At 34.4% G+C, this 14,527-nt stretch overlaps 1 protein-coding gene across 18 annotated transcripts in view; it reads left to right on the forward strand.

The window, feature by feature from the left end:
• PPP3CC (protein phosphatase 3 catalytic subunit gamma) overlaps positions 1–14,527 on the forward strand; it is an 81,256-nt gene that overhangs the window by 53,357 nt on the left and 13,372 nt on the right. For 15 of the 18 annotated variants that reach the window (XR_015170004.1, XR_015170003.1, XR_015170002.1 and 12 more), the window contains exons 7-10: positions 1,367–1,444; positions 1,680–1,774; positions 5,298–5,423; positions 6,356–6,427. Coding sequence is in view for 11 of the 18 variants with exons in the window: in XM_086416231.1 (XP_086272357.1) it covers positions 1,367–1,444; positions 1,680–1,774; positions 5,298–5,423; positions 6,356–6,427 (371 nt within the window). In the remaining 7 variants the exon portion in view is untranslated. Of the gene's footprint in view, positions 1–1,366; positions 1,445–1,679; positions 1,775–2,668; positions 2,784–5,297; positions 5,424–6,355; positions 6,428–14,527 lie in introns of all 18 variants that reach the window. The other 3 variants (XR_015170001.1, XR_015170000.1, XR_015170005.1) reach the window with 1 other exon arrangement.

Here is a 14,527-nt window from a genome sequence, read left to right on the forward strand (position 1 = left end):
AAACATTTCCCACATTTTTGTTGGTGTTTTGCTGTCTAAAATCACCCCAAGCATAGTACTGAAGTGTTGTCTGTTGTTCTTATGTGCCAGAAGGCTGTGGTGTGTTAGATAAGTTTCATTCTGGAATAAGTATGGCACTATTGGCCATGAGTCTCATGTTAATGAATCAACACTATATCTTAAATCAGATGTCTTTGCACAGAAACACAATAAAACAAGGTTATGTGTTGATTAGTTGGTGAAAATGTTGTGACCAGAGGCTCGCTGGACCCTAACCATGTATTTCCCCTAGGAGTAGTGGTTCAGTGTTCTGTCATTAAGTTTTGCAGCAACTTTATATAGAACATAGCTACTGCAAGTAATGGGAATCCACTGTACTTGAAAATGTGTAAAATGCATGTGCAAGGTTTTTGCTTCCTGCATTGTTTATGCTGAAGGATTTTAAACAACCTAAACATTTAATAGAAGACTAGTTAAATAAATGGTTGTACATCCCGACAAAGGAATATACCAGATGATGCAATGAGAATATTATTTTTTTTAATGAAGAAAAGAAAACAAATCCTTTATATGCTGATTGGAATAATCACTAGTATAAAGTGAAGAAGAAAAAAGAGACCTACAAAAAAGCTATGTGTACGATGGTAACATGATAACATTTCTTAAAGGGGGCTATGCATGTGTATGTGTATAGTTGCTTGAAATTGAGTAAAGTATCTCTGAAGGGGTCTCAAAGAAATCACGGACATTCGATGATTCCAGGGTAACTGGAAGATAGAGGTAGGCTGGAGGGAGATGTTTCACTGTAGAACTTTTTGTATCTTTCCATTTTATACCACATGAATAAATGTGCAACCTGTTTTAAAACTTATTGGACATAATAAGAAACAAAGACTAAACCTAAAGTAAATAATTAACACTTGGATAATTCTGGGATAATTTTGTATCCTCTGTTGGGATTTGCCATTCAGAAAGCACCTGTTCAGTTGTTAGTACCTACCACACACACATGGCGCACACACACTGCTGTGGTATTAATACTTTTTTAATATCAAGATACCAAGAAAAGTTTTGATGTTGTATTATTATTGTTATGAGTTTTATGGGTTAAAGAAAAAAATTAGAAGGTAGGGGAGCTCTCCTTCTGTCCCAGGTTGTCCGTTATGTACGTCCTTGATCTGGAATGAGGTGTATCAGTGACATGGGAAAACAAGAGTGATGATTGCTAAGCTATTAATAAAAGTTCAGTGGTAATGAAAACCTGTAAGTTTAAAACAGATTCATTTCATCTTAATTTTTCCCCTGCCTCCTATTAAAAGACAAGTGTCTTCATTCTGAATTTATGTTTTCTAATTTTCTTTTACAGTTACCCTGCAGTTTGTGAATTTCTGCAGAACAATAATTTGCTCTCAATAATCAGAGCCCATGAAGCCCAAGATGCCGGGTAAGTTATATCAAAACTGTACCAGGGCTTCCCTGGTAGTCCAGTGGCTAAGACTCCGTGCTTCCACTACAGGGGTTGTGGGGTCGATCCCTGGTTGGGGAAGTAAGATCCTGCTGACTGTGTGGCATGGCCAACAACAACAGCAATAATAAGCAAAACAAAACTCTGAACCCAGCAGCACTGCACAGTTGCTTCTTTTAATATCAAGACAGACGGGCTGCCATTTCTCTTCTAGGTATCGAATGTACAGGAAGAGCCAAATGACGGGCTTTCCATCGCTCATTACAATTTTCTCTGCACCCAATTACCTAGATGTCTATAACAATAAAGGTAAAGGAGACCAGCGATACTTGAGTTTGAATTTGTGAGTAAATGTGAGCTCTAGTTTAATCATATGTTATGTGCATAGGTAATTTTTAGAATATATTTGTAAATTTTAAATAAGAAAAAAAAGTCTTAATTGAAACAAAGGCCAAGAAACTTAGATTTAGGCTTCTGTTTAGTTTTCATCTCCTAAGGACTTGGGGACTCTCTGTGATTATAAGTAATGATTACAGTAGGTTTAATTGTACCATTGAATCAAAATATAAGAAGAAATACACTACTTCAGGTTGAAATTAAAACAGCATAAATTATTGGTTTTGGTGAATCTAATTTATTTATAACAGTCCCTCAATAAAATGTCACTATTTAGTGTTTTAATGTCTATTATTAAGCTGTTTTTGCTCTTGAAAAACGATGTAGTTAGAATGAATACGTACCAAAAAGTCAGAAAAATCTTCGTTTAGTCCAAGCCCTGCTCAAAACTAATAGTGTGATTTTAGGAAGTCGCATAGCTTTCTTAACCTCAGTTTCCCATTAAAAAAAAAAAGAGATTTGGATATACACTTGCCTTTTGATCCAGAAATTGTACTTTTAAGGCTTTCTTGTAGTCGTAGTCATTTTTTTAAAAATTTTAACTTTTATGATCCCTAGTTGATAAGTTTGTATCAGGACGATCTTCTACCTAAAAGCCTCTTCTGTAACATGCCTCTGTAACTGTTTTGTTGTTGATAAAGTATGACTATAAAATAATAGAACTTTTAAACAAACATGCCAGAACAAATATATCCAAGTGAGTATTGTCCCTTCAAAGTAGTTACCTTGGGAGCTTATACCCTTATTCCAACAATGCTGCCATTGTTCAAAACATTTTTGGAACTCCTCTTTTGGCATTGCCTTCAGAGTCTGCGACACATTCTTTTGATTATCCTCAGTGATGGGAAATCTTCGTCCTTTGAGGGTGGATTTGATTTTTGGAACAGCCAAAAGTCATTCGGAGTCAAGACTGAGGACCAAGGTGAGTGATCAAGCTAGATGATACCATTTGGGGTCAGGAACAAGGTATGATTATAAGGTAATGAGACTGATTTTCCTTGTGTTGCTTATAAAATGGCTCTGGAGGTAATTCCAAAAGAAGAGTTCCAAAAACATTTTGAGTAATGGCAGCATCTTTGGATTAAACATACGGTAAGGCAGCAAGGTACACTGATAAGAGCACTGAGAGCTAGGAGGCAAAAATCCTCGTCTAGTCCTGCTTCACTTTTAAATTCACAATTAATAAGATACTTAACTTCTCTGAGCCTCAGTTGATCTTAAATAACTGTCACATAGGCTTGTTGAAGATAAGTTGGAATAATCAAAATGAATATTAAAAGCATTGGTCAGACTATAAATTGCTACACTGCTGTAACATCCTACTGTTATTGTGCCTGGTGTGATTACATCAAAGGACCACACTCATCTGATATATAAGGTCTGGTGTGTTTGTCGTTGATGGTTTCTTAAGTCTCATTACTTTATAGTCATATCTTGTATATGCAGTTGGGGAGAGAAGTGTAAAAGAGGTCCATGGTATACTTATTTCCTCTATTTCAAAGTCAACTATGAAATGGCACATCTCATTTCAGTCTGATTTGGATCAGTTATCTCTGGATGTCCTTAGTGACATGCTGTCCATTTTTAAAAGGCATTTCTTTGACTTAAATTCTCTTCCAGTCTTATATTTTTGCTTTCCTTCTCATCATTCTTTTCTGAGTCTTGGCTCTCCTTCAATACTCTGCTTTTCCCTAAGTCCATTCTTTATTTCCCTTTTTCTAATAGAAACTTAGTTTTTGTTTTTGTTTCCTCCCTTCTGAATGGTATGTGCCACTCATGTTGTCAGACTTCCTCAAGGACAGTCTGTCCCTCACCCTCCTATCTGTGATGAAGACTTTCCCTTCTTACTCCCTTTATTAACCTTGCTATTAAAGTGTCTATTGATTGTCTGGTGGATTTATCAGTGTGCTAAGCTAAAACATGTCATCTAAATCAGCAATCACTTTACTAGCTTAACTAACTGCCAGCTTGTTCTTTGCCTCATTCTAATCTGGTCTTGTTTTGATCATTCCATTAGTAAACTATTTTAGAGTCGCAGTTGAATCTGAGTTTTTTGTCGGCCTTGACTTATCCTTTACCTTGCAACAATCTTGTTTTCCTTGGTCATTTCTTAACCTTTTAGGGGGGATGGGGGAGGAAGAAAATGTGGCATCTAAAATAATCTCTAGTGATGCTTAATTATTCCTCTTGAAGAAGATGACTCTGTCCCCCTTTCCATCTTTTTCTGTTGCTTTTCTTTCTTGCATATTCTTTAAACTTACTGGTATGAACAGACATTTTTTATCAGTAGTTCTACTGGTTACGTGAAAGACCCCTAAGTCATGATTTTTAAAGATCTCTATTTCTATTTTTGTGTCCACCTTCCATCTCTTTTTCTTGTGTAGATTGAGGGAATTGTTGAATATTTATATACTCATCTAACTTAAAATACATATACATGAAAATAATGGGACATGTACATTGTACCAGTATTAGAAGCTTCTTAAAAGCTGAAAATCCTGTTTTCATGTATTTACTTAATAATCTGTGGTAAACATTTTAAATATTCAGTGACTTAGAAATTTGAGAATACTAGGCTATCTATAATAAGCAAAGAGACAGGAATCAGGAGATGACTTACACCTGTCATTTCCAGTGAACTATTGTACCCTATTCTATTTATGATCATAGTAAGAATAATTTAAGAGAATAAGGCAAACCACATTGCTTTGCTGGTGATGCAAACTAAGGGATTGGATTTTTAAAAAATTTTAAGTATAAAGAAAATCAGTTTGGTACCAAAGTGTGTATGTGCGCAATATATGTATATGAACTGGTTAATATTAAACATTTAAAGTGTGAGCAATATACTGACTGTGTATAGGAGAGATGGGCAATTTTTTATTCACATATTGTATGGAGAAGTGATTTAATCTACTTTGAACCTTGTTAAATTGCTCCAAGTTTACCATCTATCTGTATTCCCTACTATGAATTAATAACTGCTGTTATAAACTCCTAGAGAGTTTATAAAATCTTTGGCCCTGGCTAATGACTAGGAAAACAGGCTGTGTTCATTTAATGAGAAATGTTTGCCCTCAAAGGAAAGTTGTAATTGTAACCATTTGGCCTACAAAGGGAAATCATGATGAAATTTTTCTCATGTGGAATCTGAGATTTCTATAGATAGTTACCATGCAAGACCTTTGAAGTCTCAGAGCTGAAGTTTCTTTTGTACTTTTATTATATGAGCTCTTCAGGTAACTTTGTTCCTTGGGATAATTCTTAGAAGAATGAACTGTGTACAACATGCTGTAAGATTTTCCATGTGTCCTAAATTTATAAATGGAAAGTCAGTTCCTGAAATCTGGGTAGTAGGTACACAGCTGTATCCAGTATACCATTTACCATGTCCTGTTCCTCTGTGCCAGATATTTCTCTTCTTTTTCTGTTTTAGCTGCTGTGTTAAAATATGAAAACAACGTCATGAATATCAGGCAGTTTAACTGTTCTCCACACCCCTACTGGCTTCCAAACTTTATGGATGTTTTCACGTGGTCTTTGCCTTTTGTCGGGGAAAAAGGTAAGAGAACTAAGACAGAGGGACCACCAGTTATCCTAACTAGTGACACCCTCCTACTTGCCTGCATTCCCTGATGGTTCAGAAGTGTTTTTCTTAAAGTTATCAGAAGGGTTTTCTGTTTTCACTGTTCTCTACAAAGACTTTTAAGTGGCGCTTAATTGGATTTTAAATTATAATTCTAGTTGATGATGATTTTCTTATTCTAAGTATCAATTTAAAATAGCTGTCCTTGTATGATCAAGATGTTAGAATAACATAAGTAACGGTAAAATAACCTTTCCTTCAGTGATAAAGAGATTTAAATGGGAAGATTTATCCTTAGAATTCTATTTGTGCATCTGTACAAATAAGCTTCTCAGGTGGCACAATGGTTAAGAATCCTCCTGCCAATGCAGGAGATGCAGGTTTGATCCCTGGGTCGGGAAGATCCCTGGAGCAGGAAATGGCAACCCGCTCCAGTATTCCTACCTGGAAAATTCCATGGACAGAGGCATTTGGAGGGCTACAGTCCATGGAGTCATAAAGAGTCGGACAAGAGTGACTGAGCACCAGCAGATGAGCTATGCAGATATATAAGCCTGTCGTACATAGGCCTGGTGGCTTACTTTCTTTGTAAAATGGGAGGAAATCTTCTCCTGTGTGTATCAGTGTAGAAAAGGTTCTGGCAGCAGTCTAAAATGAAATCAAGTTGTTAAGCATTAGAATCTTCAAAGACTGTACTTTAACTGGAACAAGTAATCTCCCCCAAATCTGTATAAACTTGAAGGTCTGCATTTAATGCTGCTCCTTAAGCCACTCTGAATAGCAAAACAATCAATCATTTTTATCTGTGTTTATTTAATATATATATATTTATTTATATATCCACATCCTTTTAGAGAAAGTGCCTTATTAATTATACAAATTTTGGACTATTTTGTCTTATCATCTAGTTACAGAGATGCTGGTTAACATTCTCAACATATGCTCTGATGATGAATTGATTTCTGATGATGAACTTGAAGGTAAACTTGCCTTTTCCTTCTCTGAACTAGAAATGAAGAACTTTTGGTTTGGGTTTTAGTTTGTTTTGGAGAATTTTTCTTTGCCTTATTAAAAAATAATTATGTTTGTTGTAGAAAAGTAAAATTCGAAAAATACAGGAAGCCATAAATAAGGGGAAAAAGTCACCAGCAATCCTGCCATCTCATAGATACCCACTGTTAACATCGTGATATAAATACTGTTATTAGCATCTTTTTTCTCCTCTTTTTTTCTTTTTAACAAAAATAAAGTCATGTGATAGCATCACATACATTTACTGGTATTTTTGTAGACTAATTTTCAATGGCTACATAGTTGTCCATGTTGATTGTTCTTTGTTATAACCAATCCTCTGCTGATGGATTTTGAATTTTTTCCAACTTTTTTCTTTTAAAACTTCACAGTTTTGAAAATTTTTATAGATAAATCCTTGCATATTCTGTCCAACAATCAACATTTCTTATATGCCTTATATGCTCCTAGAACTGTATAGTTCCTTGCTCTCGATAAGCTTGTATTCTTGTGGTGGGAAAGACAAACAATAAAGTCAAATGTTGACATGTGGTATGAAAGAAAGAAAAGTACTATTAGGAAATGAAAAATAATACTTTCTTGATTATTTCCATAGGATAGATTTCTAGGAATTGAAAATCTGTGTCAGTTAGCACTTACAATTTTATTTAGACGCAGATAACCTGGAAGGGCTGTAACAGCTTACATTTTGCGTGTGCAGCACATAGCTCACAGTGCTCTCGTACATGCTGCTTATTTTAATTTTTATAGTCTGGTGTTTTTTTAATTTAAAATTTTATTTTTATGATGACTAATGAGCGTTTTTTCTTGTGCTTACTGACCTCTTTTAGTTCTTTTTTTCTTTTTTGTGAGTTGTCAATTCATGCATTTCCCCCACTTCTGTACTGTTATGTGCTTGTTTGTTTTTCTTATTCGCCTGAGAGATTTTTATATAGTTATATTTTGTTTATGTAGCCAAGTTGTTTTTTTTTTCCCCCTAGTAATTTGTGGGAGGTTTGATTTTAAAGATAGATCCTAACTCACCTGAGAACGCAGGAGATTCTGAAAAGATGGTGGCGCCTTAGCATAAACCTCTGACTGCCTCATTCTCTCCAAGCTTATACTAAGGTGATTCACTCAGCTGTTAGCATGAAGTATCCTTGTTGTGAAGAAAGCCCAGCTTACTTTGAGAATATAGACGAAAGTCCTGCACATACTTATGCTTCAGATTCCATGTTGAAGGTGCAGAGCAGATGGAGCATAACTATGTTTACCTTTATGAATGGGATAGGAGATCACTGCAGGGAACCAGTTCTTGTGAAAATAGTGCAGCCAAGTGAAAATTAAAACAAAGAATTCAAGTTAGGAAAGGATGAAATATGTAAGAAATAGATCTAGTAAATTTTGTATTTTAATCTAAGTGAAAATTATTGTGAACTCTCTTGTATGTATTAACAGTATTATATGTATCCTTGATTATTGTAAGAATAAGATTCCTAAATTATACCAAAAATTATATATGGGAATATTTATCAAAGTATCATATATAGTAGCAAAAGATTCAAACATCACAGTATCCCTCAGTGGAGAGCTGGGTAAGTCAATTATGATATATCCATATGGTAGATTCTCAACATGGAGTTAGATTATTTCCTTGCGGTAAGCCTCCTTTCCTTCCCACTTCTCTTCTAGTTAGTTCCTATTCAACTTATTGCCACTTTGTCATGGAAGGTATTTCTGATCTCTCAGACTAGACCCAACACACTCTTCACGTGTTCTCATATCAATGGTGCTAACTTCTTAGCATTTGATAGAGTTACAATTTTGCATTTATTTATACTGTTAATATATGTGTATTATTACAAGTCACTCAACAGGGACTTGAGTGATGAGGACAAAATTAGTTTTTGCTTACCATTATCACCTCAAAACCAAGTAGAGTAGGTAAATGAACATAGTAGGTAAATATTTGTTGAGTTAGATTGAATGGTATGAAGTACAGCCATTAAAAAGTGAAAAAATGAAGTAGAGCTATTGTTGCTGATATGGAAAGTGTGTTAGATATTAAGTACAAAAGTAAATGTATAGAATCTTCTCATTTCCTTTTTTTTAAACAAGGCATGTGGCTATAAACTGATACAGGCTTAAAAAATTTTTTTTTCTGAAGGGAAATGAAGAATAACCTTTTAGGGTAAGCTGGTGAATTGAGCATACTTCTAAATCCATTCCTTCCTAAAACCACACTAAAACTACAATTTTGGTTTTATCCAAGTGATATAAAAGCTAAGGATTTTTGCTTTAATAATGCCAGACAGTTCAAACCAAGCCTGACTCTTAAGTAGAAAAGCTAGACAAAATATTTTAAAAAGTTGCTTCAGAGGCATTCAGAAAGCTAAGAAAGTGAAAAAGAATTACCAAGTAGAGATCTGGGGAAAAGCATACATCCAGAGAAGTAAGACATTTGGTCACATTTGGGGCTAATTTTCTCCTAAACACATTCATGAATTTCAAAAGAGGGGGCTAAGAGATTGACCAGCCCTCTTGAAAGAAGCTAAGAAAGTTGGGAGTTCATGACTTGTCAAAAATGGATAGAGTGGGTAAGCTTCTGCTCATTGATTTTGGGCCCCTAAAGCTTGTATCTGTGTAAGAGTAAGGGTGAACTAGAAGTATAATTCCCTGAAAGGGACTATCCTCAATCATTTCAGTCTCTGAAATTTAAATAAGGTAGTCTCAAGCATCTAGCAAAAGCAAACCTTTTCAGACTAAGATAGCATTATATAGAACCTTAAACTGCTGCAGTTTTTCAAATATAATACATGGCTCACAACCAAAAATAAGTAGATTCATGAGAAGACATAACAGTACAAACGAAAATGAGCAGAAAGAGTGAGAAATAAAAACAGACCCCTACGTTCTTCAGATGTTATCAGACCAAGCTTTAAAACAACTATGCTAAAAAATTAAACAACGCTGTGTTCAAGAATGTAAAAGACTAAATTAAAAATTTTGGCAGAGAACTGTGAATTATAAAAATGGAATGTAGCAGAGCTGATAAAGCACCAAAAGAAAATTCTAAGAATGAAAAATAAAAAAAACTTAACAGATGAATTAATAGAAGACTCAATAAAGCTAAACAGAGAATAAATGAACTAGAATATAGGTCAGAAGGAACAACCTAGAATACATCACAGAGAGAAAGAATAAAATACTCAGAAAAAGTATGAGAGACATGGAAGACACAGTGAACAGGTATCAACTGTGTGTTTGGAATCAGTCCTAGAGAAGAGAGAGAGAGGATGGGGTACAACCAGTATTTGAAGAGATAATGGATAAAAGCTTTTAATACTGATTAGTTAAGCCGCAGATTGAAGAATCGCCAAAACCAAAGCAGAATAAATACAAAGAAAATAATATCTAAGTACATCACAGTAAAAGTGCTTCAGATGAAAGACAAGGAAAAAAAATCTTAACTGGACCAGGCTAAAGAAAAGATTACTTTCAAAAGAGAACAGTTAAACTGTCCATATATTCTTAATGGAAACAATGGAAGGAGGAAACCATGGACTAACATTTTTCAAAGCACTGAAAGATGATAATTGGTACACCTAGAATTCTATACCTAGCAGAAATATCCTTTAAAAATGAAGAAATAAGCACTTTTCAGGTATTCCTCCCTGTAAAAGCTACACTAAAAGAAATACCAGGAGACCCACACTAAGAATATTACTCGAACAGAAGGAAAATACCAGATGGAAGCTTGGAGAGTCAGGAAGAAATAACGAGAATAGTAGACAATACGTAGGTAAATAAAATGAATGTAGACCTTATTAAATAATAATAATGTTTTACTGAATTTAAATGACAATTAAAAGATATGACAATAGTAGTTGGCAGTGGGATAAAGTGTGTGAGGACTTTATATTATCTGGGGAAGGTGGGGGGAAGTACCTGTTAACATTGTATTTTGATAAGTAAGAGATGCATGGTGTAATATGCAGAGTAATTTTCAAGAAGAGAGAGGTTTTTTTTTAAGTGTGTAATCTTTAAATTATAGGGAAAGAAATGACTATAATAAAAAAACAGTCTAGATGGCAAGAAAGGAGGGAAGGTACGTATAATACTATGGCAAATGGGATAAATAAATGATGATAAATATGCCAGCAACTTCATTACATGTAAATAGATGAAAGATAGTCAGGTAAGATTAAACAAAGGAAAAAAATACTGTATGATGTTTTATAAGAGAGATAAAGCATAAAGACACAGAAAATTTGAAAGTAAAAGAAGAATATATTACTACTTTTATAAAAGAAGTAAAGAAAAGAAAGTAAAAGAATAATATTATATTACTACTAACCAAAGAAAAGCTATTGTAGATAGATTAATATTACATGAAATAGGGACTTCCCTAGTAGTTGAGTGGCTAAGACTCTGTGCTTCTAGTTCAGGGTGCCTGGGTTTGATCCCTGGCCAGGGAACTAGGTCTCACATGCTACAGTTAAGAGTTCTCATGCTGTAAAAAAGATCATTGATCCCATGTGCTGCAACTAAGACCCAGCACAGCCAAATAAATAAATAAAAATAAATACTGAAAAATTACATGAAATAAACTCCAAAACAAAAAGATGAAAAATTTTTGTTTGTGTGAATTAGTGAAATGGCTTCATAATATATAAAGCCAAGATTAACCAAAGTACAATAAGAAATAGAAATGTCCACAGTGATAGAGAATTTAACAAATATTTTTCAGGGATTGGCAGAATAAGCAGACAAACAAAACTAAGAACGTTGTAGAAAATTAGAATGCAAATAATAAACTTGACCTACTGACTCAGTGGAGATGAATTTGAGCAAACTCTGGGAGCTAGTGCAGGACAGGGAGGCCTGGTGTGCTGTAGTTCATGGGGTCGCAAAGAGTTGGACACAACTTAGTGACATGAAATAGGGAAGTCCCTATTTCATGTAATATTAACACTCGACATAGAAAGAGAAAGCATCTAACATACCGACTATACCTTCTTTTCAAACACACATGAATACTTACAAAACTTGACCTTTACAAGAAATGTTCTGGGTTAAGAGCAAGTTTCACATGCAAAGCATTAAAATCACAGTGACTATATTTTGACAATATGCAGAAAAGATATGCTGCTGCTAAGTCACTTCAGTTGTGTCCAACTGTGCGACCCCATAGACAGCAGCCCACCAGGCTCCCCTGTCCCTGGGATTCTCCAGGCAAGAACACTGGAGCGGGTTGCCATTTCCTTCTCCAATTCATAAAAAGTGAAAGTGAAGTCGCTCAGTCGTGTCCGACTCTTAGTGACCCCATGGACTGCAGCCCACTAGGCTCCTCCGTCCACAGGATTTTCCAGACAAGAGTACTGGAGTGGCATGCCATTGCCTTTTCTGACAGATACGATATAAACCAATACAAAAAGATAACTAGAACACCACCATATTTTAGGAGATTTTAAAATATACTTAATAATCCAGCGGTCAAATAATAAATCAATTAAAATTTGAAAATAATTTGAACAGAAAATGAAAAGCAGTATACATTGAAACTTGAGGGCAGGCAGTGCACCAGACAGGTGTGGGTCTGGCATTGGAACCAGAATTTTAGTAGATGTTCGCTGGTTGACACCAGAGGAGAGGAACTGAGTTATACTTGACCTTAAAGCAGCTGGATGGTCAGAATTAAGTGAGAGAGATGCCATCAACAAGGAGTTCTCTTTCAGAAATTTTAATCAGGCATCTGGTTTTATGTCTCAAGTTACCTGCAAGCAGAGAAGATGAATCATTACCTAGAATGGTTCAATATGTACAAGGTCCAAGTGCCTCTCACTTCACGTATCTGTGGGAGACTGACCAAAAGGGATGTGAAACTGGCTAATTTTGTTGAAAAAGCAACTGTTTCTGTGTGATTCCTTCCAAAATGCATGTAAAGTTTTATACACATATTAGCTGCAGTGTATTTTGAAGACAATTTACATGAACAAATTAAATTATAAATTTAGTTGACCTTTATATCACATTTTGTAAAATGAGTGCTTAAATACAGAATGATTTAAATTGAACAAAAATAAACAATAATGCTTGAGAGATGCATCTAACATCATACTTAGAGGAAAACTTACAGCCTCAAATGTATATGTTGGAAAAGAAGAAAGGTGAAAAATCAAAATCTGTCTCAAGAAGTTAAGAGAAAAAGGGGATAGCACATTAAACCTAAAGGGAGCAGGTGGAATGAAATAAAGAAGTTAAGAAAAGCATAAGAAAACAAAATGAAATACAGTATAGGGAATTTCCTGATGGTCCAGTGGTTAGAACTCTGTGCTTTCACTGCTGAGGACCTGGGTTCAATCCCTGGTCGGGAAAGTAAGATGCCACAAGCTATGCAGTGCACCCCTCAAAAACTAACTAAATAAATAAAATATAGGATAGAGGAGCAGTAAAACCAGAATGTGCTCATTTCAATCAAATTGACAAATCCCTGATAAAAAAGACAAACATAACTGATGACAGAACTGAAGAAGAAGACAACATTCATTACCAATCCTATAGACATTAAGAAAATAACAAGAATAAGTTTATACCAGTAAAATTTAAAACTTAGACAAAATAGATTTCTAGAAAAATGTAACTTACTCAAATAACATGTTTGAAGATTTAGCATTCAGAATTCATTCAGGGTATACTAATGTAAGATATTAATAATAGTGGAAACTAGGAGAGGGTATATGGAAATTATCTATGCTATCTTAACATTTCTATACATCTAAAACTATTGAAAAGTAAAAAATATATATATGAAAAAATCAATCAACAGGGACTTCTCTGGCAGTTGAGTGGTTAAGACTCCATGCTCACAATGCGGGAAGCACAAGTTTGATCCCTGGTTGGAAAACTAAGATCCTGAATGCTGCAGGCATGGCCAAAAAAAATTTTTTTAATCAATCAGTTAATGTAATTCACTGCATTAAGGGAAAAAATGGAGAAAAATCATTACCTCTCTAGGTGTAGAAATGGCATTGGATAAGATTCATCCTTCATTTACAATAGATCTCTTAAACTAGGTTTAGAAAGGAGTTTTTTAATCTGACAAATTTATCTGTGAAAACCTATAACAAATATCATATGTGAAATATTGAAAGCTTTCCTTAGTGGTTGGGAATAGACAAGGATGCCAGCTATCAAAACCTCTTTATAATATCTTATTAGAAGTTGTAGCCAGTACAGTAAGGCAATAGAAAGAAATACAAGGTATAAAGATTGAGGAGGAAGAAACAAAATGATCATTATTTATAGATCGTGATTTATAGATTTATAGATTGTTATTTATATGATTATATATAGAGGCAATTTAAAAGTTTATAGATTATTTATTAGAATCAATAAACAGATGTAGCAGAGCTGCTGGATACAAAGTCAGAAAGCAAAAATCACTGTATTTCTATTTGCCAGCAAGAAACAAAATGAACTTTTTAAAAAGATACCATTGACAATATCATTCCTAGCAATAAATCTAACAAATGATGTGTAATACCTCTAAGCAACAAACTAAACCATTATTAGAGAAATTAAAGGACATCTAAATAAATAGAAAGAAATACCATGTCCATAGATTATTGGAAGACTCAATGTTATAAAGGTATGTTATTCTCAGATTGATCTGCAGATTCAATACAAAGTCAAATATTAACCATTTGACCCTAAAATTTATATGGAACTTCTAAGGGTAGTTTCTGAAATTCATACGGAAATATCTAAATCAAAGAAGAAAGTAACTGGAATTATTAGCTCAAGGACAGAGGAGCAGTGAAACAAAACAGATCCACGTATATACAGACACTTGATTTACACTAGAGGTATCTCTGTAGAGTAATAGGAAAATGATGATATTGGTATGGTTTGAGAAAAAAATTAAACCTAACTAACCCCTATTGTATTCTAAATCCAAGAATAAATTCCCAGATGGACTAACACATTCAAATATGATAGAACAATAAAGCTTCTAATATGTATTACATAGAATGCATTCATGACCTTGAAGTAGAGGAAAATTTCTT

This window comes from Bos grunniens, chromosome 8 (genome assembly GCF_055505025.1).
Source record: "Bos grunniens cultivar Pamir isolate PY7600 chromosome 8, Bosgru_T2T1.0, whole genome shotgun sequence".
Classification (NCBI taxonomy): domain Eukaryota; kingdom Metazoa; phylum Chordata; class Mammalia; order Artiodactyla; family Bovidae; genus Bos; species Bos grunniens.